General features: G+C 43.3%; 1 protein-coding gene across 3 annotated transcripts in view; it reads left to right on the forward strand.

Moving 5' to 3' along the window:
* LOC130607832 (mothers against decapentaplegic homolog 2) overlaps positions 1 to 12,677 on the forward strand; it is a 41,113-nt gene extending 28,436 nt beyond the window's left edge. For 2 of the 3 annotated variants that reach the window (XM_057425264.1, XM_057425263.1), the window contains 4 exons: positions 728 to 940; positions 5,144 to 5,281; positions 5,447 to 5,591; positions 12,422 to 12,677. In XM_057425264.1, the coding sequence (XP_057281247.1) occupies positions 728 to 940; positions 5,144 to 5,281; positions 5,447 to 5,591; positions 12,422 to 12,545 (620 nt within the window). In that variant the 3' untranslated portion in view covers positions 12,546 to 12,677. The remainder of the gene's footprint in view (positions 1 to 727; positions 941 to 5,143; positions 5,282 to 5,446; positions 5,592 to 12,421) is intronic. The other variant, XM_057425265.1, reaches the window with a different exon arrangement.
* The last annotated feature ends 13,531 nt before the right edge of the window (positions 12,678 to 26,208 follow it).

Consider the following 26,208-nt stretch of genomic DNA (forward strand, 5'->3'; position numbering starts at 1 on the left):
TTCTGGAAGAGATGAATAGCATAGAATTATAGACTAGTTTGAGTTGGAAAGGAACTTTAAAGATCATCTACTTCCAACCTGGCCTTGAACACTTCCAGGGATGGGGCATCCACAACTATTGTGGGCAACCTGTTCCAATGTCTCACCACCCTCATAGGGAAGAACTTCTTCCTAATGTTTAAGTCTACCCTCTGTCAGTTTAAAGCCAACACCCCTTGTCCTGTCACTACTGGCCCTTGTGAAAAGTCCCTCTCCAGCTTTCTTGTTGGCCCCTTTAAGTACTCAAAGGCTGCTCTAAGGTCTCCCTTGAGCCTTCTCTTCTCCAGGCTGAACAACCCCAGCTCTCTCAGTATGTCTTCATAGGAAAGGTGCTCAAGGCCTCGGAGCATCTTCTTGGCCTCCTCTGGACTTGCTCCAACATGTCCACATCCTTCTTGTGTTGGGGGCCCCAGAGCTGAATCACAGTACTCTGGGCAGGGGGTTGTGGGATGCGTCTCACAAGAGCAGAGCAGAGGGTCAGGATCACCTCCTTGGACCTGCTGGTCACGCTCCTTTGGATGCAGCCCAGGATACGGTTGCTTTCTGGGCTGTGAGCGCACACTGCCAGCTCATGTCAAGCTTCTTATCAACCAATGCCCCCAAGTCCTTCTCCTCAGGGCAGAGCAATTTCTTTTCAGCCTCAAATTCTGTTAAGCTTGGTTTTTAATTAAATTTTTTTTTCTTTTAGACTTGCAGCCAGTTACTTACTCAGAGCCTGCATTCTGGTGTTCAATAGCATATTATGAATTGAATCAAAGAGTGGGAGAAACCTTTCATGCATCACAGCCTTCCCTGACTGTAGATGGCTTTACAGATCCATCAAATTCAGAGCGGTTTTGTCTAGGTCTGCTTTCCAATGTGAACAGAAATGCTACGGTGGAAATGACAAGGCGACATATAGGTAAAAATTTCTGATCTTTGCCTGTTTAATTTTAATTACCTTTACCTGTTTCATTTTGGTTTAGCTATTAAATTATCTGGAACAATACAGGTAAGATGGGCAAACCTGTTTCTTGGGAGCCTATCACCCTTGTGCAGCCTGTCATTGAACTCTCTTGAGACTTGCCAAGGAGAGCTCAGCCTCCCTTGCTAAGGATGGAAATGGAAAGACACAGAGGTCACCATTTCTAAAACTGGGGGAGAAATGTAGCAGCCACTTGCAACTTGGAAGAGATGTAGTGATGTCTGGAGCTGAAAGGAGCTGCCTTTCCTCAATCAGTAGTCACTAATTTAGTGTCAGGAACAGTCACACAGCTCTCAGGCTGAGAGGGATAAAGGAGGAAGCCACTCAACTGTATGGGACTTCTGTTGCTTCTGTTGCTGTTCTCTGCCTTCTGGAAGATGATGATGAAACAAGGCATTCCAAGGGGCAGGTTTTTGGCTTTCAGGCTCGTTGTTGGAAACTCTTCCCTGGTGTCCTGGGTTCAGCAGTAGCAGTCATGTTTCTCCTTCTTGGTAGCGGGTGCAGTGCAGTGTTTTGACTTTCAGCTCGGGAACAGAGCTGATAACAAGGATGTTTTGGTTTGGCCAAGGACTTTGTGAGCCTCATGCTCTGCCAGGGAGGAGGGGAAGCTGGGAGGAAGCAGAGACAGGACACCTGACCCAAACTGACCAAAGAGGTATTCCATACCACAGCATGTCATGCCCAGGAGGTAACTGGGAGTGAGCCGGAAGGGCTGGGAGACTGCAGGGTTGGAGGAGGTATCGGTCGGAGTTTGGTCGGGCTTGGGGGGTGAGTTATCGGTCAGCGGGTGGTGAGGTGATGTATTCTGTTCCCTTGTTATTTCCTTTATCATTGTTATTATTGGTGGTAGCAGTAGTGATTTGTGTTACACCTTAGTTACTAAACTGTTCTTATCTCAACCCGTGGGAGTTGCATTCTTTTGATTCTCCTCTCCGTCCCTCCGAGAGCAGGGGGAGGGCAAGAAAGGGGGGGAAGTGAGTGAACGAATTACCTGACTGGGTTTAAACCACGACACCTGGGTACCATTTATATTCAGAGTTGCTTATAGAATCATAGAATAGTTCAGGTTGGAAAGGACCTTAAGATCATCCACTTCCAGCCCCCCTGCCATGGGCAGGGACACCTCACACTAAACCATGGCACCCACGGCCTCTTCCAGCCTGGCCTTGAACACTGCCAGGGATGGAGCATTCACAACCTCCCTGGGCAACCCATTCCAGTGCCTCACCACCCTCACAGGAAAGAATTTCCTCCTTATATCCAATCTAAACTTCCCCTGTTTAAGTTTTAACCCATTACCCCTTGTCCTGTCACTACAGTCCCTAATGAAGAGTCCCTCCCCAGCATCCCTATAGGCCCCCTTCAGATACTGGAAGGCTGCTCTGAGGTCTCCACGCAGCCTTCTCTTCTCCAGGCTGAACAGCCCCAACTTGCTCAGCCTGTCTTCATACAGGAGGTGCTCCAGTCCCCTGAGCATCCTCGTGGCCTCCTCTGGACTTGAAATTTAAGCTTTAATTAAAAAATATTTACATGTTGGTTACTTTATTATAATTTATAAAATGCAGAATGGACACTGGTAGTACTTTGGATGATCAGGTAGTGAGGTGGACTGCGAACTGGCTGAAGGAGAGAAGCCAGAGAGTTGTAGTCTATGGGGCTGAGTCTAGTTGGAGGCCTGTAACTAGTGGAGTGCCTCAAGGGTCAGTACTGGGACCGGTATTATTTAATATATTCATCAACGATTTAGATGAGGGAATTGAGTGTACTATCAGCAAGTTTGCTGATGACACTAAGCTGGGAGGAGTGGCTGATACGCCAGAAGGCTGTGCTGCCATCCAGCGAGACCTGGACAGGCTGGAGAGATGGGCAGGGAGTAACTTGATGAAATATAACAAGGGAAAGTGTAGAGTCCTGCATCTGGGCAGGAACAACCCCAGGTTCCAGTATAGGTTGGGGAATGACCTGTTAGAGAGCAGCGTAGGGGAGAGGGACCTGGGGGTCCTAGTGGACAACAGGATGACCATGAGCCAACACTGTGCCCTTGTGGCTAAGAAGGCCAATGGCATCCTGGGGTGTATTAGAAGGGCGGTGGTTAGTAGGTCGAGAGAGGTCCTCCTTCCCCTCTACTCTGCCCTGGTGAGACCCCATCTGGAGTATTGTGTCCAGTTCTGGGCCCCTCAGTTCAAGAAGGACAGGGAGCTGCTGGAGAGAGTCCAGCGCAGGGCAACAAAGATGATTAAGGGAGTGGAACATCTCCCTTATGAGGAAAGACTGAGGGAGCTGGGTCTCTATAGTTTGGAGAAGAGGAGACTGAGGGGTGACCTTATCAGTGTCTATAAATATATAAAGGGGGAGTGTCACGAGGACGGAGCCAGGCTCTACTCAGTGGCAAACAATGATAGGACAAGGGGTAATGGGTACAAACTGGAACACAAGAGGTTCCACTTAAACTTGAGAAGAAACTTCTTCTCAGTGAGGGTGACGGAACACTGGAACAGGCTGCCCAGGGAGGTTGTGGAGTCTCCTTCCCTGGAGACATTCAAAACCCGCCTGGACGCATTCCTGTGTAACATTATCTAGGTGTTCCTGCTCCGGCAGGGGGATTGGACTAGATGATCTTTCGAGGTCCCTTCCAATCTCTAACATACTGTGATACTGTGATACTGTGATACTTCTTGAATTCTTTTCTGAAGTGGGAAAAGCTTCCATTGAAACAACATGCTCTTTTGAGATAATTAAGATATTTTTGTAATGGTTAGTAAAGAATATTGTTTTCCACAATGCAGCATCTTGGCTTTAAGTTCTTTGATAAAATAATGTGGTTTTGGTTTGTTTTTTTTTTTTCCTGGATTCTTTTATTTTGCAACATTCATGAAATCTTTTTTGGTAAAAAAAATCTGTTTTTTAGTAAAAGTTCAACCTCTTTAGTAGAACCTTCTGACTCTCTCTGACAAGCCCAAATGCTTGTCTAATAAAATTTCAGATGTGCAGAAACCCAGGCTATGCTTGTGCTGACTGATAAAAATGGTCAATGATAAGAAAAAGTAAAAATGTAAGGAGTTCTCACATTTTTTGTAGAGCAGCTCACATTGTTTGAAAAATAGTTTTAAAGAGAAGGGGGAAGAGAAACTGTGGCCTTTAAAGTACCTGTTTTATAAATAGCTTTCCTTGGGAGAGGAGTTGTACAACTTTGAATATTTGTGCTGATTTGGGCTGGGATAAATTTTATTTCCTTTATAGTGGCTAGCATGGGGCTATATTTTCAATTTATTCTGAAAACAGTCTTGATAATTCAGGGATGCTATTTACTGAGCAGTGTTTACTCAGAGCCAAGGCCTTTTCCACGTCTCACACCACCTCAACCAGCAAATAGGCTGAGGGTACACAGCTGGGACAGATAACCCCAGCTGGAACAAAGAAGGAAGGGGGAGATGTAGATGAGGCACCTTGTGACATGGTGTACTGATGGTCTTGGCAGTAATGGTTGGACTTGATGATATTAAAGGTCTTTTCCAACCTAGTTGATTCTGTGATTCTGCTAGAAATAAGCTATGCAGTTTGTTTTGTTCTTTCCACTTGGGGAGAGGGAACAATTTAAAAGTGAACATAGGATTTCTTAAGGGTATTTTTTGTAATAGGGCTAAATGAAGTCCTGTTGTCTCTGTAGTACAGAGAAGGGGCATGCAGTCGGTTCTGAAATAGTGTGGATGCATATAAGTCGGGAGTCTTGAATTGGTATACTTGTTTTCCTTTTCTGCCACAGTGGCCTGTACCACTTCACATACAACACTTCAATGTTAGTAGAGCTTTTAATTCTATTAAATCTAATCTTTCAGCTTCAATTTCAGTATTTATTTAAATTAAAAAGTTGTTTAGGAATGAACACTGCTTCCTAACTTGAATTTGGTTACAAACCATTAAGTAGCTAAAAAGAAATAAAATTTGTCTCACTGTTGGCCAAAAATCATTCTGCTTCTCCTTCAAATTTTGTGTGTTCATGGAAGAAAAATGCAAGTTAATTGTGTTCTGGACCTGCTACAGCTGTTAGCCCAGCAGCATGGTCCTGAAACAAAATACTCCCTTGTTTGTTAATCTGCTTGGGTCATATAATAACTATAGTTTCTTTCAATTTTCCTACAGGAAGGGGAGTGCGTCTCTATTATATTGGTGGAGAAGTTTTTGCTGAGTGCCTAAGTGATAGCGCGATTTTTGTTCAGAGCCCCAACTGTAATCAAAGATACGGCTGGCATCCTGCAACTGTGTGCAAAATTCCTCCAGGTTAGTAGCCTACCACAGGTCTTGTGCAAAACTATCCAGTGAATGTACTTGCTGGATGATGTTTGCTATCCTATTGATAGTTTCTTCATAGTTTTGAGCTTCTGTGTAGCAAACACAAACATTCACTGCTTGCACCCTTTTGACTTTTTTTTCTTTTCTTTATAGGATGCAATCTAAAAATCTTTAACAACCAGGAATTTGCTGCTCTTCTGGCTCAATCTGTGAATCAGGGTTTTGAAGCAGTTTATCAACTTACTAGGATGTGTACCATAAGAATGAGTTTTGTTAAAGGATGGGGAGCTGAATACCGGTAAGAGGAAAAACCTTTGCTTTTAAATTTAGAGTTAACCATTTCTCTTCTTTCACTAATACACTATTTCTGTCTGGCTTGGAAGCCATACATACAGGCTTCTTACTGCTATTGTAGATATGTTCTCTGCAACTTGAACCCAAATTTTCCTTTTTCTCCTCCTCAGCTCCTAAGTCATAAAGACTAGTAAACTTTATTTTAGTATTACATCAAAGTCTGCTGTTGAACAAGGAATGTCATCTAAGTTCCATTTCCTCCTTTGGTCCTGCTTGTTTGCTTATTGTGGGGAAATCACTGACAACATCTAGAAGTTTTATAGTTTGTGCTAGCATACTATTTGGTCTTTGTTAGATATATAGTAATTTTGGTCTGTGTCCTGTTTTATATAGACTATAAGGAGTTCATTAGGTTGCTGTGTTGGATGCAGTTGATAGTACCTGACAGAAAGAAATAGTCACTTAGACTTCATTCTGCAGAATAAAACAGCTGCAGAACGCACATTTAAGGGATGGCAAATATTTTGGAACTTTTAGTAGAAAAAACTTTGCAGGAGTAAGATTACTGTGTTTGTGTAGTAAAACTGTTAAAAATGGGTTTGAGTGGAAAAAAAAAGATTTTTCTGCTTTTTTAATAGATTCCAGTTGAATTCTCTATTAGCACAAGCTAAGAGGTATGGTTGAGGACAGTGTATGCTTTTAATGCAGTATGGGAATTTGGGAAGAAAAGGAATTGACTCCTAACTGAGCAGTATTAAAGATTTCATTATTTTGGAGCGCTAAAGATGTGGTTTTAAGCAAATCCCTTAAACCTCCCTAGAAATTGTCCACTGAAAGAATGAAGTCTGACGTATCAATACTTTTGCTTGAAAGGAGTATATATACACTTATGCATAATTAAATCCAACATTCAAATCTGAACAAAAGAAAAGCTTAATCAGAGTATACGGAGACATCTTCAAGTGAATGCAGTGTAAGTGCTGGGTTAAAACAGTGGGGAGGCTTTTGGTAATGTTATTTTTAAGGAGGGAGTATGGTGTTGGTTAGTCTATAAACCATAGGATTGAAAAAGCTGCAGTGGAAACAGTACCAGAGCAACACTGAAACAGATTACTGACCTAATGCTGAATTAGTTTCTTTGCATCTCTGTTTAAGATGATGCTAATAAATTATTGATGCACAAAACTTGTAAGTTATGCTGCAGTTGTGGTTAAAGCAAGAAAAGCTTGCTCCTGCAAACACAGCCATGAATTCAAATGAATGTAGTTTGAATTGTCAAAATAGTGTGCTCTGTGCCCAACATGGGTCCTGAAGGGTTGAGATAACAACAGATCTGACTGGATTGATAGTCACTTGTCACAATGCTGATTTATTGGCTCTCAAGGTTTTTCCTCTTGATCTCACAGTTTCAGTATACCATATCTTACGTCCATCCGGTATTGGCTGTATTAGTGTTTTTCAAGTGTGGGGCTTGGGCTAAGGTTTTTATCCCATTGTACTTTATGGTAATGACTTGTAATCCAATAGAATCATTGATCATGAAACTGATCTGGCTTATGTTCCCAGTGTGGTCACCACCTTTATACTTTGGGAGGTATATGATGGAGGTGCTTAGCAATTACACATCTTTTTTCTCCTTCTCAGGTGCTCAACCTGTGAAGGAGACATCCTTTTACCCTCCTAGTCGTCCCCCCAGACCATTTACATTTGAGAGTTTTGAATTTTTTGAATGGCCTTTTAATGCTGTTGAGACTTGTTTGCTGATGGTGATGGGAATCACCATGCTAACACGCATACAGAGTGTGTTTTGCCCACTACTGATTTCAAGAGTTAAGCAGATTCAGGTTTGGGTCTTGTCTGGGGTCAAACGACGATGTAGGAGGACCGAGAGATTTTCCCTGAGGCTGGACAGCCATGAGTGGCAGGGTGTGTGGGATAGTATGGGCAAGTATCTAGGTCAGTGGGCCCCTCCAGTACTTTGGAATTTCACTACCGAACAACTGCAAAATCCAGAAGAATTAGTAAAACACTTAAATGAGGTGTGTGGTCATTCTGGCCATACCAGAGATGGACAAATCACGGCAACGTGCTGGGGCTTGGCCTATGCTTACAGGGCCTTGTTCAACACTATCCAGCACCTTCAAAAGGAAAAGAATGTCGGCGGATTTGAGGGCAAAGCGACAGTCGCTACTCAAACTTTGGCTGCAATGAACTGCGCAGCTACCCCAGCGGCAAGTACAGCAGCTGCTCAAACATCAACTGCAACAGACAGCGCGGTTACCCCAGCTCCAAGCACGGTAGCTACACCACCCCCAGCAACAAGTACAGTCGCTACTCAAACCACAGTGATAATCACTGCAGCCAAACCAGAGGACCAATTCGTACCAATATCGGTTGCCCCTGTACGCAAGAGAACAAGCAAAAAGGAGGCAAAAAGGGTGAAGCGAGATGAAGAACCAATGAATTCACCACCCGGTCCAGAATCTGATCAGGAGTCATCATCACATGACGAAAAAGAAGAAGAAGAGGTAACTTCTCGACCTCGGACCTCAACCGAGCTGCGGAATATGCGAAAAGATTTTACCCGTCAACCAGGGGAGCACATCATCACCTGGTTACTCCGATGCTGGGACAATGGGGCCGATGGTCACGAACTAGAAGGTACAGAAGCCAAGCAGCTGGGATCACTTGCTAGAGAAGGGGGAATTGACAAAGCAATTGCAAGAGAGAAAAAGTCCCTCAGCCTTTGGAGGAGGCTCTTGGCAGCTGTGAAAGAAAGGTTTCCGTACAAGGACGATGTTACGAGTCGTTCGGCCAAGTGGACTACTATAGACAAAGGCATCCAGTCTCTGAGGGAATCGGCCATCGTAGAGATGCTCTATCACATCAAGCCGAATAACGGGGATACACCTATAGATCCAGATGAAGTTGAATGTACACGACCCATGTGGCGAAAACTTACACGGAATGCACCGTCATCATATGCCCATTCATTGGCAACAGTGACCTGGAATGACATAGTACCACTAACAGTGGATGAAATGGTTCATAAACTCCGAGAGTTCGAAGACAATCTCACTCCTTCCATCATCTCAGCTGTGAAAAAACTGTCCCAGGACCTCGACAAATTGAGGGACGATCTATCTGATTTATCCAGCTCCTCACGTGTACCAACACGCGTCTCAGCTATTAACAAAAGACGTCCTATTGTTCAAGAGAGGAGATACAGAAGGTATACGCCACGGGGTACCCTATGGTTTTACCTGCAGGATCACGGAGAAGACATGACAAAGTGGGATGGAAAACCTACTTCAGCTTTGGAGGAACGAGTGAGTGAACTGAAGAGGGGAGCAAGGGCCAAGACTGATCGTCCCATGAGAGCTACGGCTTCAGTCTCTGGTGAGCAGTTTCCCAGATGGAGTGGAAGAGCTGATTTTACTCCAGCTCCTGTGATAACGAAGAATAATCCCTTTCAACACGACTTAAGTGTCCAATGCTGTGACGACCATTAGAGGGGCCCTGCCTCCAGCCAGGTGGAGGTAGTCCCACAGAAGTATAAGGCTCTAGTAGATACCGGACAACCGGATTTACTGGACTGTGTGGATCAGATGGCCTGGCACATCAGTCCCACAGAAGTATAAGGCTCTAGTAGATACCGGTGCACAGTGTACCCTGATGCCATCAAGCTGTCAAGGGGTGGAACCCATCTATATTTCTGGAGTAACAGGAGGATCCCAAGAGTTGACTGTGCTGGAGGCTGAAATCAGCCTGACTGGGAGGGAGTGGCAAAAGCACCCTATTGTGACTGGTCCAGAGGCTCCATGCATCCTCGGCATAGACTACCTCAAGAGAGGGTACTTCAAAGACCCAAAAGGGTACCGGTGGGCTTTTGGTATTGCTGCTTTGGAGACTGAGGAAATTGAGCAGCTGTCCACCTTGCCTGGTCTCTCAGAAGATCCCTCTGCTGTGGGGTTGCTGAAAGTTGAAGAACAACAAGTGCCAATTGCGACCACAACAGTGCACCGGCGGCAATATCGCACCAACCGAGACTCCCTGATTCCCATCCATCAGCTGATCCGTAGACTGGAGAGTCAGGGGGTGATCAGCAGGACCCGCTCACCCTTCAATAGCCCCATATGGCCAGTGCGAAAGTCTAATGGAGAATGGAGACTAACAGTAGACTATCGTGGCCTGAATGAAGTCACACCACCATTGAGTGCTGCCGTACCGGACATGCTAGAACTTCAGTATGAACTAGAGTCAAAGGCAGCCAAGTGGTATGCCACGATTGATATTGCCAGTGCATTTTTCTCCATTCCTTTGGCAGCAGAGTGCAGGCCACAGTTTGCTTTTACTTGGAGGGGTGTCCAGTTCACTTGGAACCGACTGCCCCAGGGGTGGAAACACAGCCCTACCATTTGCCACGGACTGATCCAGACTGCACTGGAACAGGGGCAAGCTCCAGAACACCTGCAATACATTGATGACATCATTGTGTGGGGCGATACAGCGGAAGAAGTCTTTGAGAAAGGGAGGAAAATAATCCAAATCCTGCTGAAAGCCGGTTTTGCCATAAAACGGAGTAAGGTCAAGGGACCTGCACGGGAGATTCAATTTTTGGGAATAAAATGGCAAGATGGACGTAGACGGATCCCCACAGATGTGATCAACAAGATAACAGCAATGTCTCCACCAACTAATAAGAAAGAAACGCAAGCTTTCTTGGGTGCAGTGGGGTTCTGGAGAATGCACATCCCAAATTACAGTTCGATTGTAAGCCCTCTCTATCATGTGACCCGGAAGGACACAGGGTCTTCTGGGTAAGGCTTATTTCAGCGGGTGGTGTCATATTCTGTTCCCTTGTTATTTCCTTTATCATTGTTATCATTGATGGTAGCAGTAGTGATCTGTGTTATACCTTAGTTACTAAACTGTTCTTATCTCAAGATGGGGGAGTGGCATTCTTTCAATTCTCCTCCCTGCTCCCTCCAGGAGCGGGAGGGGCAAGGAAAGAAAGAGGAAGGAAACTGAGTGAATGATCTGTCTGGCTGGGCTTAAACCGCAACAACTAGGAAGCACTGTAAAATCCATCATTCTCATTAAAATTTCCATGCCTCATTATTTCAAAACCTTTTTCTCATAGAGCAGGCTTTTCAAAGCCAAAACATTACTGGCATTTTAGGCATATGGTATATGTGCATAAGTGTGCAGATATGGAGGGTGGTAGATTTTTGTAAGTTTGTAGACAAAATAGCCTATATCTTTTTGCTTGGGATATGTTGGTTTGAATTGGGGATGGTGGTAGAAATTCAGATAACCTGTCAAGTCTTCACCTTGGTAAACGAACTGTCCAGGTCTCAGATCACCTTCTGAAGAAACTTAAAGTAGAGGTAATTACAGCACAGAAACCGTGATGTGTGAACTGGAAATCTATGGCTAGAAGAGGCAGAGTTTTAGCTCTGAGACAGCTGCTAAGTGACTGTCACTGTTTTATGAACTTTTGCTATTGCAGTGCAAAGCCAGGGTTGTTGAACAGAGCCAATTATAAAATTTTGAGGAAGTGTGTTGTAGAACACATTATTGGGGAGTTAACATCAGTGGAATAATAAGCTTCCTTCTTTGGGAGAGAATTTAAGACTAAATGGAATTATATTTCCTGTGGTTTAGATTGTTCTTCTTTTGGATCACTTTGTTTTGGTATAGGCATTCAGTGCAGAGATAATGATGTTTTTAGACTGCTGAGAGAGCACAGACAGCAACTGCTTTCTCCTAGAAAATGTGAAACCACAGACAACTTCTGAAATCCAGTCTCTTGCTGCCTTAATCTTTCTGCCTTTTGAGTTTCTGTGTTTTTATAAAGAGATTTTGTTAAAGTGAAAGGTTGTTGCAGTGTTGACAATAAAAATGAAGGGTCTAGGTTTGTGTCTGACTAATTTGCTGCTTTTAAATCTTAATGCCTCCTTGCTTTCTTTGGAATATCTAGAATTACTAGGAAAAAGCGGCTTAACAACAGCAGTCTTGCCAGTCTAGTTTGGGAAAACTCCCATGTCTGGGAGTTAATAACAGGGTTTCCCAGGTAGAGTATGTTAAATACTGATTTGTTTACTTTGACATGAGAAGGAAGATTTTTGAAAAACAGGTCTGTGAAACAAAGATATATGGGAAAGTGAATGAAGCTTTTACGCTTGTCAGCCCTTCAGCTTTACTGAGGCTTACTATGTGGTGTTTAATTAAGGGAAAATTGTGGGTGAGTTTATATAGGGGACAAGGGAAAAGACAGTTATTACTGAAATTGTGTGAGGATGTTACAGTATAAAACACATGTAGAAGTGTAAGATGACGTGAAATCAGAAATAGCATCAGCCAGCTAGCACAGTACAACCACAAACTGTGTTTTGACATAGTCTTTCTGACAATATCTAGCAGTTTCCATATACATTTATCTTGTCAATTGCTCCAAAAAGCCAGACCTTATGATCACCATTGTGCTGTGAGGCTCTTGGTTTGGCACTTGAACCAAATGTTGCAGTTCTTACCTTATTGAGCGGGATATTCTCACTGTATTATAGACAAGCATATAATTATTGACATCTTATAAATGTGAGTTGTTTTGGAGGTTTTTGTTGTTGGTATGTGTGGTGTTCTCCCCCTCCCCCACTGAGACTGTCTGAAAAAGTTTAGTAGCAGTTGTAGTAATAGTTGTGAATTTTTATATTTTTTGTGTAGTAGGTGTGGATGGAAAAATATTTGATGGAAATATGGATGAAAAATATTGATGGAAAACTTTATGGCAGCCAACGTTGCATTCTGACTTCCCTATTCTTTATTTTGTAGGCGGCAAACAGTAACAAGCACTCCCTGCTGGATTGAACTTCATCTGAATGGACCTCTGCAATGGTTGGACAAAGTACTGACTCAGATGGGCTCCCCTTCAGTACGCTGCTCCAGCATGTCGTAAACCTCCTTCCTCCATTACCAGTGGGATAAATACCCAGTCCAATTACTAGACTTAATATAATAGCTATCATAGTATTTGTGTGTGATCCCCATGAACTGTTTGCTATCAAAAAAAGGTTTTGTTGTTTTCTTTTGGGGGGGGGTTGCCTTTTTTTTTTTAAAGGCACTTGAGGTCTCATCAATTAAAGCACCTTGTAGATTTTGTTTCCTGTACTCTGATACTACATGAAAATTTAGTGTATAGAAATGCCTTCTTCAGAAAGAAGGGTCAGTTCTAAAGACTGGTGTTTTTATTGGGTATATAATTGAGTGTCCTAATAGTTTATCAATAACATGAACAGCTAAGTATATGTGCAGGTAATGATCTTGAATATCACAGTATTTTGCTGGAATACATTTTAGTTCCCATAAATAGTTATTTGGGTTTTGATTGGGGCAAAAATTCCAAGATTCCTTTATTCTTTTATATTTTTTTAATATAATCAGGTTTTCAAGTTGTCCTAAACATAAAAAGCAGACTTGTAGAAAAGCTTAACTTTTTGCTGCCTTCTTAAAGAAAATACCTCCATTGGAAGGGAAAAAAATGTCTGAAGATTCATCTGTGAAATCTTAAGCCACTTTATATACTTAATGGGGCCTAAAATGAATTCATACTGTAAATTCTGAGTATCCATCACATTAGGAGTCTACTTTTCCCTACCCATCTCAGTTGATGCATCTGTTGCCAGCAGTGTTGCTGGTACTGATGTAATTCGGGACTTTTGTACCTTGAATCATTGAAATCAGCTTTTTTTTCTTATGGAATGAGAATTTACCATAGCATTGGATACCAGATTAAGTATGCAAGGGTGTTGGTTTACCCTTAAATCTGTATCTTTTTTTATTAAACATATATCACTAAAAATAATGGGGTTTAGTGTTTGGAGCCAAATACCTTGAAACATCCTTTCCCAGTGTAAACTAGACTCTTTTGTATAGGATTTAAATAGATGCAGCTTCTTAACATATTTCAGTAACAGAATTTAAATTTCTGATCAGAGTAGCTTTATATAGCTTGCTTACATACCAGATCATATGCATTCATTATGTCATAATGGGCCTTGTTATTAAAAGTAGTTGCTTCTGCAAAACCTGTAGGATAGTGGTTGCTGATCAGCAAAGGAAGACTTCTAGGTTCTTTGTGACAGCGCATGTTATTGTGAACACTTTGGACACTACAGCTGCACTATATTAAAAATATTATGAAATATGTTCAAATAAGTCTGGGTTGGGGAAGGGTTGGGAAACTCCATAGAAGAGTTATTCTGACCTGAAAAATATACATTTTACATCTAGGTGTCTGTTGTACTTTTTTTATTGTGGCAGTAGCAGGATTGCCTTTGTTTTCCCCATTGCTGCATCCATTGCACCAACACTGTACTTTGCAAGTACAGCTAGTAATATCTTAGCTTTGAGAACAAAAATGTGGCCAGTGTTACAGATTCTAGTCAGTGGACCAAACTGATGATAGTAGTGGACATTTTATGCGATAATGACTGGGGCATAGAAGCAATACCAAAAATTAAGCCTTGAAAAAGTGAGCCAGACACCTTTTAAAAAATTGACAAAGCAGTTACCATTTTGTGCTTAATTTTACCAGTAGACTATTTCATTGGTAGAACTTGTGAACCTAAGAAATAAGCTTCATGTCTGTTGCATTTGCCTAATGTGAATACACTAATAAAGGTTTTAATTCTCATGATGGTTATTTTATTTTTTTTAATTATTTGCTGTATATATTTTCTATTGAATGTTAGGAATCAGTCTAACCCATCCAAATAAATGGCACAAGTGTCCTGCATGTTGTGGCTGGAAAGGTATAGTTTAAGTATTAAAATTGCTTCTTACCCAGCTATCATGGAGGTTCCGGACCTGCGTGTGTTGAGTGATAGAGACTTCTGCTCTAGATCAACTTTATTAATGCATTTGCTTTTTTCTACCACAATCAAATTATATCCAACTAGCTCAGATGTTTACTTTCAGCTGTGAAACAGATAGGAACAACTTGTCTGTGTGAAAGATTCTCATCATGTTTCTAAGTAGGTTGCAATTTGAATCAGTGACCTAAATCTGTAGTCTCCTTACTGTAGATTTCTGTATGTGTTCTTTCAGTTATGGCGATATTACATGCTTTGCCTTGAACATGGTAATAACCTTGACTGTACCCTTTTTTTGCAGCACACTTGCAAGTAGTGTACAAGGATGTCACAGACATTACCTGTGGATGTGTGGTGCTCCCTGCATGCAAGACCACCTCAGTCTGTGTAAAAGTCATTTCTTTTTTTTTTTTTTTTTTTTTTATACTTTATCTGCATTCAAGATGTTTGCCTGCTTGTATTTCATTTAGATGCCTTTGGTAGTTCTTGAGTAATTTTAACCTACTGCTGTTTCTTAATCCAGTGCCTTTCTGACTTACACTGCTGTTCTGTTCTTCCTCAAAATCTGACCAGTGCCTGCTCAAGCATCTTAATGCAGAATGCCTGTGGTACATTAAGGAGTATGACTTCATCTGTGTTCTCTGCCAGTCAAAGTACTGATGTCCAGTGCCAGTGGCAGGACAAGTTGCATCAGTTGTTCAGTCTTGAACTCAGGTTGCTTCTAAAGTGACTATGTTGAGCCTTAGTTTTGACAAGAGATGCAAAACCAGATTTATGCTTCCCAGGCTTTTGCTTCTCAGCAGAGTCTGACTTAGTGAATTTTTGTCTCCTGTTCTAGAAATGCTTAAATCTAAAGTTGGTGGATTTTTGCATGGCAAACTTCAGCCATGTTTGTTTAATGTGGAGAAAACACTATGCTCTTGTGGGGCCCAGAGGAAGAAAAAGAGGATTTCTTTCAAAAATACTCATTTGCCAATACCAGGAAGTCATATTAGAAGTGGGAAGGGAAAAACAGCTTAAACTTACCTACTTTAAAAAGGGGGGAGAGGTAGCAAAGGAATTAGTGTGAGAGTAGCAGTGCAAGTATTTTAATTATAGTTTGTGTTTGGATTGAGAGCACTGGGTTGAAACTTGCCTGCCTGATAGACCAAAGCCTAGTTGAAGTTAAGCTCAAAGAGACTTAATTTCAAGTGTAGGACAGTTAATGACAAATGTCTATTACATTTTTAGTTTGCTGTGTCCACAGACAGTTGTTCTATGTAATCTTGTTTGGCTGACAAAGTATGGCAAAGGTGCCCTGTCTCCAGTGAAGACACTTGAAAACAAGTCAGGCATCAACTGAATTATAAATTTTGTGTTGTCCTGGGTTCAGCAGTAGCAGTCATGTTTTTTCCTTTGTGTTAACTGGTGCAGTGCTGTGTTTTGACTTCTAGTTTGAGAACAGTGTTGGTGAAGCCGATGTTTTCGGTTGTTGCTAAGTGATGTTTTCCCTGACCAAGGACTCTGTGAGGCTCATGCTCTGCCAGGGAGGAGGGGAAGCTGTGAGGAGGCAGAGACGGGGCGCCTGACCCGGGCTAGCCGGGGAGGTATTCCATACCACAGCACGTCATGCCCGGGGTGGGGGGTAACTGGGAGTTACCCGGAAGGACAGGAGCTTCCGGGTGGAACTCGTTTTCTTGGCCGGTGGTATCGTATTCTCTTCCCTTGTTATTTTCCCTTATCATTGTTTTAGCTGATAGTAGCGGTGGTGATTTGTTGCTGGACTGTTCTTGTCTCAACCCGTAGGAGTTGCACTCTCTCGATCCTCCTCCCCGTTCCTCCAGGAGCGGGGAAGGGGAGAGCCCCGGGGAGGGCCCTCAATTGCTCTCAGCCCGGCACCACTCACTGGAAGTGAGTGAACAAGCTGTCTGGCTAGGGTTTAAACCATGACAGTTCTTTTTTCTTACCGGGTGGTGAATTCATTGGTTCTTCATCTCGCTTCACCCTTTTTGCCTCCTTTTTGCTTGTTCTCTTGCGTACAGGGGCAACCGATATTGGTACGAATTGGTCCTCTGGTTCGGCTGCAGTGATTATCACTGTGGTTTGAGTAGCGACTGTACTTGTTGCTGGGGGTGGTGTAGCTACCGTGCTTGGAGCTGGGGTAACCGCGCTGTCTGTTGCAGTTGAAGTTTGAGCAGCTGCTGTACTTGCCGCTGGGGTAGCTGCGCAGTTCATTGCAGCCAAAGTTTGAGTAGCGACTGTCGCTTTGCCCTCAAATCCGCCGACATTCTTTTCCTTTTGAAGGTGCTGGATAGTGTTGAACAAGGCCCTGTAAGCATAGGCCAAGCCCCAGCACGTTGCCGTGATTTGTCCATCTCTGGTATGGCCAGAATGACCACACACCTCATTTAAGTGTTTTACTAATTCTTCTGGATTTTGCAGTTGTTCGGTAGTGAAATTCCAAAGTACTGGAGGGGCCCACTGACCTAGATACTTGCCCATACTATCCCACACACCCTGCCACTCATGGCTGTCCAGCCTCAGGGAAAATCTCTCGGTCCTCCTACATCGTCGTTTGACCCCAGACAAGACCCAAACCTGAATCTGCTTAACTCTTGAAATCAGTAGTGGGCAAAACACACTCTGTATGCGTGTTAGCATGGTGATTCCCATCACCATCAGCAAACAAGTCTCAACAGCATTAAAAGGCCATTCAAAAAATTCAAAACTCTCAAATGTAAATGGTCTGGGGGGACGACTAGGAGGGTAAAAGGATGTCTCCTTCACAGGTTGAGCACCTGAGAAGGAGAAAAAAGATGTGTAATTGCTAAGCACCTCCATCATATACCTCCCAAAGTATAAAGGTGGTGACCACACTGGGAACATAAGCCAGATCAGTTTCATGATCAATGATTCTATTGGATTACAAGTCATTACCATAAAGTACAATGGGATAAAAACCTTAGCCCAAGCCCCACACTTGAAAAACACTAATACAGCCAATACCGGATGGACGTAAGATATGGTATACTGAAACTGTGAGATCAAGAGGAAAAACCTTGAGAGCCAATAAATCAGCATTGTGACGAGTGACTATCAATCCAGTCAGATCTGTTCTTATCTCAACCCCTCGTGCCCCACGTTGGGCGCCAAAAAGAACTGTCGTGGTTTAAACCCAGTCAGGTAACTTGTTCACTCACTCCCAGTGAGTGGTGCCGAGCTGACAACAATCAAGGTCCGTGGCCCTTGCACCGGGGCTCTCCCCTTCCCCGCTCCCGGAGGAACGGGGAGGAGGATCGAGAGAGTGCAACTCCTACGGGTTGAGACAAGAACAGTCCAGCAACAAATCACCACCGCTACTATCAGCTAAAACAATGATAAGGGAAAATAACAAGGGAAGAGAATACGATACCACCGGCCAAGAAAACGAGTTCCACCCGGAAGCTCCTGTCCTTCCGGGTAACTCCCAGTTACCCCCCACCCCGGGCATGACGTGCTGTGGTATGGAATACCTCCCCGGCTAGCCCGGGTCAGGCGCCCCGTCTCTGCTTCCTCACAGCCTCCCCTCCTCCCTGGCAGAGCATGAGCCTCACAGAGTCCTTGGTCAGGGTAAACATCACTTAGCAACAACCGACAACATCGGCTTCACCAACGCTGTTCTCAAACTAGAAGTCAAAACACAGCACTGCACCAGTTAACACAAAGGAAAAACATGACTGCTACTGCTGAACCCAGGACATTGTTCCATGTCCTGTTTATGTTGAGGACACCAGAACTGCACACAATACTCCAAGTGAGGTCTCACAAGAGCAGAGCAGAGGGGCAGGATCACCTCCTTCGACCTGCTGGTCACGCTCCTTTTGATGCAGCCCAAGATACTGTTGTCTTTCTGGGCTGCAAGCACACACTGAAGCCAGCTCACGTTAAGTTTCTCATCGACCAGCACCCCCAAGTCCTTCTCTGCAGGGCTGCTCTGAATCTCTTCTCTAAATTCTCTATATTTCTTGGATCTTGGCTCCAGGCTGAACTGTATTGTAATCCTTTCACACAGAAGCTGAGGGAGGAGTTTCTGAACATATAGAAGGAGAAAACATTAGTGCTTCAGCAGAGAATGTCCAGCCAGGACTGCCAGTACAAACCGGAGCATCAACAGCTGATGCTGGAGGAATGCAGTTGGTGTGTGGAGGAGAGCAATGTGTCTCTAAGACTTTAGAAAACTGGCTGGTTTTAAGTTGGGATTTGCTTTATGTTAGATCCTTGAAATTGCTGCTAATAGTGATGTGAGGTGCTGCCTCAGCACCTGCCTCACTGTCTCATCTTCTGTTGCAGGTTCAGCCTGGCTCCCTGGGGAAATAGAGTGTATATCTTTCACTCCTGAACCCAGTAGCCCATTTTGGCCAAGCCTGATAAATTCACAGGAGCCCCAGAGATAACCAAGGCCCTACAAGTTGGGTGAAATAGGTGTCTGTGGAGAAAAATAACACAACTGGGAAAGCTGCAGAGCCTTTGTTGGTCATAGTCAATCTCACCAGGTCGAAGCATCACCATGTTCCCAAGACCATGTTTCCTCATCAAGAAAAGCTACTACTTGAAGTTACGTCAGTTGTACATTACACACAAAGAGGAAATGCCCTTCAAGATCTTGACCAGCCATCTGTTGTTGCATGAGTATTTACATTTAGACTTGTGGTGGAATAAAGAAAAAGGTGATGAAGGTGAACAGAAATGGAGGAATGGTTTTAATAACAGCAGCAAAGAAAGAGAATGAATGCACAAAATGTGCTAAAGGCCTATTTTTCACTCTGTCCTGGGTTCAGCAGTAGCAGTAATTTTTTCTCCTTCTTAGTAGCTGGTGCAGCGCTGTGGTTTTTGACTTTAGGCCAGGGAACAGAGCTGATAACACCAATGGTTTTAGTTACTGCTCAAATGTTTAGACTGACCAAGGACTTTGTGAGCCTCATGCTCTGCCAGGGAGGAGGGGAAGTCGGAAAGAAGCAGAGACAGGACACCTGACCCAAACTGACCAAAGCGGTATTCCATACCACAGCACGTCATGCCCAGGAGGTAACTGGGAGTTACCGGGAAGGGTTAGTAAACTGCGGGCTTGGACTAGGTATCAGTCAGTGCTTGGTTGGGCGGGGTGGGGTGAGTTATCAGTCGGCGGGTGGTGATGTGTTGTATTCTGTTCCCTTGTTATTTCCTTTATCATTATTATCACTGGTGGTAGCAGGAGTGATTTGTGTTATACCTTAGTTACTAAACTGTTCTTATCTCAACCCGTGGGAGTTGCATTCTTTTGATTCTCCTCCCCGTCCCTCTGGGAGCAGGGGGAAGGCAAGAAGGGGGGGGTGGGTGAGAGAGAGACTGCGTGACTTACAGCTGGGCTTAAACCACAACACACTGAAAGTCCCCAGTGTATTTGGACTGTGTGTCCTTGGGTCTATCAGTAACCACAAAAGTTATTAAGTAAGTCCTCTGCCCCTTTTGCCAACTCCGTGATTTGTAGTGATTCGTAGATATCTTCAGTAATAAGGTTTCAATCCCTTTTCTTGAGGGGCTGGACAAGCTTGGACAGGCTTTGCTATAAGAGAGGGATTTTCTTTTTACTTAATTCTACCCCATTACTCTTCATTTAATACCTTTGTAACACTCTCAGCAATTACATCCCCTCCACAGGACAATTCTTCTCTGTGTATCAAATGGCCACCTCTGCATTTGCTTTGTAACATCTTATTTGAGTACACAAATATAGAGATATTTGATAATTAGGGTAAGAGGAGAAGAGAGGGAACAGCCACTAAGGAGTGGGGGTGTGTTTTCCATAAAATACTATTTCTGCAGTTTTATGGCAGATGAGGCAGAGTGTGTCTAAAATGGGATTCTTTTGTATAAGTTGAAAATGCCATGAAATGACTAGGGTCCTCTTGTACCTGGAGGAATGTCCATGTTGCAATAGGTCTCTGTAAATATTTATACCTGATGACTTAGCAGCTGGCTATTAAGTGCCCTGATTGTTCCTGTAATGCTGGTAGCAAATGGAGATCGGGCATTTAAAGGATGCAGCACAATTTGTTCTGTTGGTCTTAACTTTTGGTCAGACAATTTACTCAGTGCTGGTGATATCACTGGTGAAGCATCTCTCTTGCTCCTTCTCCTTTCCATCCGCACAGACTGAGCAGCCCTCTCCCTCATGCTGAGAGGAAAGCAAAAGTGGGGAAAACACACACACACACACAAAAGACCTATCTGGGGGGTCCAAAGAAAACACAGGGCTGGTGGTGGCTTAGGGGACCTGGCTGGGGCCACCTCCCCCTGCTGGAGTTTTGGTGGTACCTTTATAGGGCGTTGCAGCCCCTGTTGCTCTTCCTCTGATGTTGGACACTGGCCAGGCCACTGTGCCCACCTGTGAGACCTCCAAGCCAGCACCAGTGACTCACTTTTGCCAGGGATCTGATCGTGACAAAGCCTTTCCTGATGGATTGGGGCTGTGATGTTAACCCCTTGATGGCTGGATGGTGACAGGTGGGTTGTTACGGCTCAGGTGTGCCAAAGCCTTTTGTAGAGTGGGTAAGGACATGACAGCTCAAAGCAGCTCCAGTGGAGATTGGGACTTCTGGGAGAGGAAATATTCATCAGGGCAACAGGCTCTTTTCTTGTGGATTTGAGAGCTGGATCATTGCTCCAGGGCTGAGGTAGGGCTTGATGAAGACATTTGCATCCCCATATTGTCCATCCTTACTGTGAATTTAATTAGACCCCTGGCATATAAGAATACCATTTTATCATCACTGTGGCTAATGCCACTGTTATTGAGACCTTTGTGGTCTCCTATTTTACGTAAATTAATAGCTTAGCTGCACCTGTGGATGGATTAAAATTAATTGTGAGTTTGCACTGAGCAGCCAGGGGACTGCAGTGAAGGGACAGAAACCATTAAGAAACCAAGCAAACCACAAAATGCTTCGTTCTGACTTTCTTCTGAAAGTAACTGCTTTCAAACTTCTTCCTTTGAAAAGATGTCTCATTGTTGGGCTAATTTTGAACTCATGAAAAATAAATCAGCCCCCTCCAGGCCCACCAACAGAATCCTGTGTTTCATTCTACTGGAAATGAAGTAAATAATAAAAACAAATTAATCTTCAAAAGCTAAAACACTGGCATGGGGTCTATGTGCCTCTCTGCCTGCAGATGGGGTTTTGAAGAGGGGGGAAGCAGGTGATTCTCATCCTGCAAAGCCATGCCTGTAGAAACTGCCCAATAAGTCTTTTTACTTACTTGATCACTCAGAAATGGTTCAGGTACCATTTAAAGATGCTCCATTGCCATTGTTTTACCAGGCTGCTCCTTCAAATTATTTGAATTAACTTTTATATATGCCCATGAGTGACATACTCCTATCGCTGTACCCATGCTACATTAATACCTACATTGCACTCTGTAATAAAATGCTTTGTAGCCTTCTGACCCATCATGAAAGTCAATGAAATTTTTTTTTCCAAAGAATATATTCCAGGAGTCCTTCCTTTCCTCTTTCCCTGGCTTTATTTAGGCTCAGTTGCTGCCTGCTTTCAAGCTGAATTTTTTCTTCCCTGATTATTATTTGTCTCTGGGTGTTGATACTGCAACCAGCTGAGCTGGAAGGGGATCCCTTGGGTAGCTAGTGTGCAGGCTGGGCTCAGGCTAGCATTCATGATGTTAGGACATTCATGGATTTATCTTTTGGACTTTTTGACTTGGAAAGAAAACAAATTTATGTATAACATCATGGTTTACATTTTAAACAAAGAGTATGTGCTGTGCTCTGTGTAAGTAGAATATTTACAGTTATAAGGCAGAATGATATATGCCCCTTACAAATAATAAAGGTTGAGTGTTAGGAATACGATTCATAAGACTAAAACTAATAATGTAATAGTCTTTATTGAGGAAAATGAAGCAGTCTTATGACTGGGATGAAATCCCAAAATAAATTTACTCTTTACTAAACCACTGTATTGCAGTTTAGATATTGTTATAAAATCATTTTTATTGCCTATGCCAAAGATGTGGGTCAGTGGGGCTGTTCCAGGTTTCCTAGAAAACTTAAACTCAGTTCTAATAGTCACAGTCAGGTCTAGATAGCTCAGCAGAGCCACTCACATTTCCAGCAAGGCTGAGGGAAATTCAGATTCCCACAAAACACAGAGAATGGTGAAAACAGGAATTGATGAACTCGGCCGATATTGCCAGGTTTGAATTCATGTCTCCAGACATGCCTTAAAATATCTCCCAGTTCAAACTAAACCAGCCAGCACATCCAGAGCTGTTTAAACAGGCTGTGAGGGGCAGCGAGTACATTTCATGTAGGCAGAGATATTCCTCAGGTCTCCCAGCATGTTCCCAGGCTTAGCAGGTCATAGCCTTAAAATCCTCACTGGTGAGCCTGAGTACATGCTCCCAATTAATAGCATGCCCACTAACATAACTGTTTATACCAGCTTCAGCCATTGAAAAATACAATTCCTCTTCCTTGTGGTGTTTTCATACTTCCATGATAATGCAAAATAATGTTTTGCATTCAAAATCAGTGAAGGGTACAGAAAGCAAAATGTATTGTCTTTCTTTGTATGAATCTTCAGAAAATGAAAAAATACTTAAATATTGAGCTATCATCTCCAAAGTTTGTGTAGGTTATTGATTATGGAATCTATGTACTAGGAAGAAATGAAAAAAGGTACTAAAAGCCATGTGGGAAAAGAATAATACATGTGCAAGTGTATCAATCAGTGCAACCACACAGCAATAAGGGATGTTGCAGCTCTGAAGGAATTAGGGCTTTCTAGTCTTAGAATGAAGTTGTTCTGGAAGGAAACCTCAACATTCCTCATAAGTTAATGCCAGTTTAAGTAACTGTCTGGCTACTCAAAAAGGGTTTTCCTAGATTTGGAACATCTCTGCTGCTCTTCTCGCAGAGGAGACCTGAGACAGATGTGCAAAACAAGAAGTCTAGATTGCATGCTAGATGTTGCCTGTATTTAGCAGGCAAGATTAATGCTTTCTAAAACTCCCAGGACTGTGGTCCTGCTCCTTACCTTGGGGTTCATTGTGGTCTCAGCAGCAGATGGATGTGCTGGAGGAGGCATTACAGGGATCAATGCTATGGTGGGCAGGGTAGGGATGAAGGATGGAGAAGACAAATGACATCCCCAGCCCCACTTCTGACAGCACAGTGTTGATATTTGAGTCTTGCTGTACTTTTGCACAGCTCCACATTTCATCTGGGTGATTCTTCTTGTGCTTTAACAGAGCCCAAACCCAGTGCATGTAGCCACTTGGTAAGCAATCTTGGTGTTGGAGAATTTATTACTAGCTCCACTATAGGAGAGCACAGAAACCCCAAAATGGAGAATTAAAGCCAGTCCCTGTCTTAGTTAGAAGAGACAAGATAAATGGATGCAAAGAACTGGAGGGGCATGGACAGGGAATGAGCAATTTAAATATTTTCTGATGTCATGCTGGTCCTGGGATACTCTTTATTTACAAAACCCCTTTCTGTCAAGCTGAATATTTAGCTGGAGATGCATGCAGGGAGAAAAGCTGCTCTGCAGGAAGGACAAGCAGGGCATTGTCTGTCCCTAACCCACCACTGAGCCACATCTTCCTGGCTCAGGGATGAGTTGTCTATGGGATCTCATCAGCTGTGCTTACATGTAGATCACTGGTTCGATATAAGAGGGCCCTTTTCTCCTGTCTTGTCTGCCTCAGAATTGCACCCTTGCTAAGGCAAGGCCTTCATTATGCAAGAAGAAGGAGAAAATACTGCTTCTCTATCTGTCCAGGCTTCCACGTCTGCAGAAATGCAGCCAAGAATAGTCATGAGGGTGATGGGGAAGCCATGATGGTGGTTTCCATGAGTGAGCAAAGAGAGGACAGGATGGCAAAGCTTGGCAGGTACCAGAGTGGAAGGGAAACAGCTCATGGGAACAGTTATCTTTCAGCTGAAGGATAAGGCTGCAAGCTGCCAGAAGCAGGGCACCAGCTTTATTTTAGCTGTGGATTTCTTCAGTGATCTTGGGGAGGTCAGGGAAGGAGCTCAGCTCCTCAGTTGCTGTGCCAAGCTTACTTTAACCATTTCATCTTATTAAGCTCAAAATACATCAGTGTCCTGGTGCTGCAGAAATCATGGCATTATTATGGAGTATACAGTTATGTTTGAAACAACATTAAAAGTGAGGCTACAAAGACCTTGAAAATTTTTGAAGGGAAATTTATACATTGATCATACCCTCCCTGTTTTATGTGGGGATATATTTGTAGGTGTGTGTATGAACCTGGCCAAAATATCCTACCTATATTTCTCAAGTTGAGTCCTTTCCTGAATCTGGAGCTAAGCTCAGTGCTTCAGCAACAGTTTATTTCACTTGTAGATGCATGTGTAATGTCTAGGAGAAATATTTTCTTTGGCTTCAGTGTTTGGTCTGGGTACTGCAAGGCAAGAGAGATCTTTGGTCAGAAGGATGAATCCTATGTCCCTTGCAAAGTCCAGGTAAACTCTCTGTAGTCCTTGACACCTACTTTGAAAATGCAGAGGTGTGAATTTTCCCTCACTGCACAATGCAAATCAGCACAATGTGTACAAATAAGAAAGGAATACACCAATCTTCCTTCTGCTGATGTTACATTACACAGCCTCACTGCTAAAAGCATGACTTAGACTATTAGCCACCATGAGAAACCTGATGCCTGTTTTGGAAAGTTTTTTTGTTCTCTAGGATGCTTGGAAAGACTTATGCACAGCAAGAGTCAACCTGGTGACTGCAGGTGCTCACAGGCCAAGTTTGGAGAGAGGATGGGGATCAGGTATGACCAGAAAAAGTATTAGCATTGCAGGCATGCTTTGCAGTCCTGCCCTCTAAATACTGCTGCTGTCAGCCAAGAAACTGAGGCCTGGATGCATCAAAACATGATCTGGAGTGTCAGATACATGCAGAATAAAACCAGGCTTTCAGCAGGAGGACAGAGATATGGAGCAGGTTTACCCTTGGTATGCACAGTGGGTTGTTAGCAGCACAATGTCACAAACCTGCAGTCCTGTGGCAAAACAACAGTGACATTTTCTGTTGCGACATGAAAAGAGGATTTAAAATATCCTGGCTGATGTTTTGTTTTTTTTTTTCCCTGTCACAAATTATCTTGCCTTTTTAACATTCTCCCATTATTTTTCCAGTCTTCTCTTTGGGTCTCTCCCTACAAGTCTTTCTGTTCTCTTAAAATCCTCCTTGCACAAAGAGGTTCTATAGGTATTGCTGACTCTTGCAATTTTCATGCGAGATCCATAATACATGGCTGATGGTGCTCCAGATGTAGGAAAGCCCAGAGACTTGGGTCTAGCAGAGGAAGCTCTGTCCTCCACTATAAGAAGAGTCCAAAAAAGCAGAGCTAGACCCAGAACATTCTTTTGCTGTTGTTATGTTCCTAATTCATTTCTAGAGACCGTTTCTCAAGGCCTTTATACATTATGCATTTAACATAACTGAGCATGTCCCAGTGCTTGAATCTCATGGTTTATGTGTTCATAACACATGGGTGGTTCTTTGGGCTTTCACACAGTGACCTACACAACTTTTCTTGTGTTTAATGTTATTCTACAAGTTCCTATGTAACTCACCCTATCAGGACTGGCTAGTGCCCCATGGAGGTGGGTGACCAATTTATTATGCCTTAGCTGGAGAAATTAGAGAATTTGCTGAAACCTGTCTCCCTTGCTCATTTGCATCATGGTTTCCCCTG

This window comes from Pezoporus wallicus, unplaced genomic scaffold, assembly GCF_028554395.1.
Source record: "Pezoporus wallicus isolate ANWC-B61680 ecotype Strahan unplaced genomic scaffold, APGP_CSIRO_Pwel_v1 contig_7592, whole genome shotgun sequence".
Lineage (NCBI taxonomy): Eukaryota > Metazoa > Chordata > Aves > Psittaciformes > Psittacidae > Pezoporus > Pezoporus wallicus.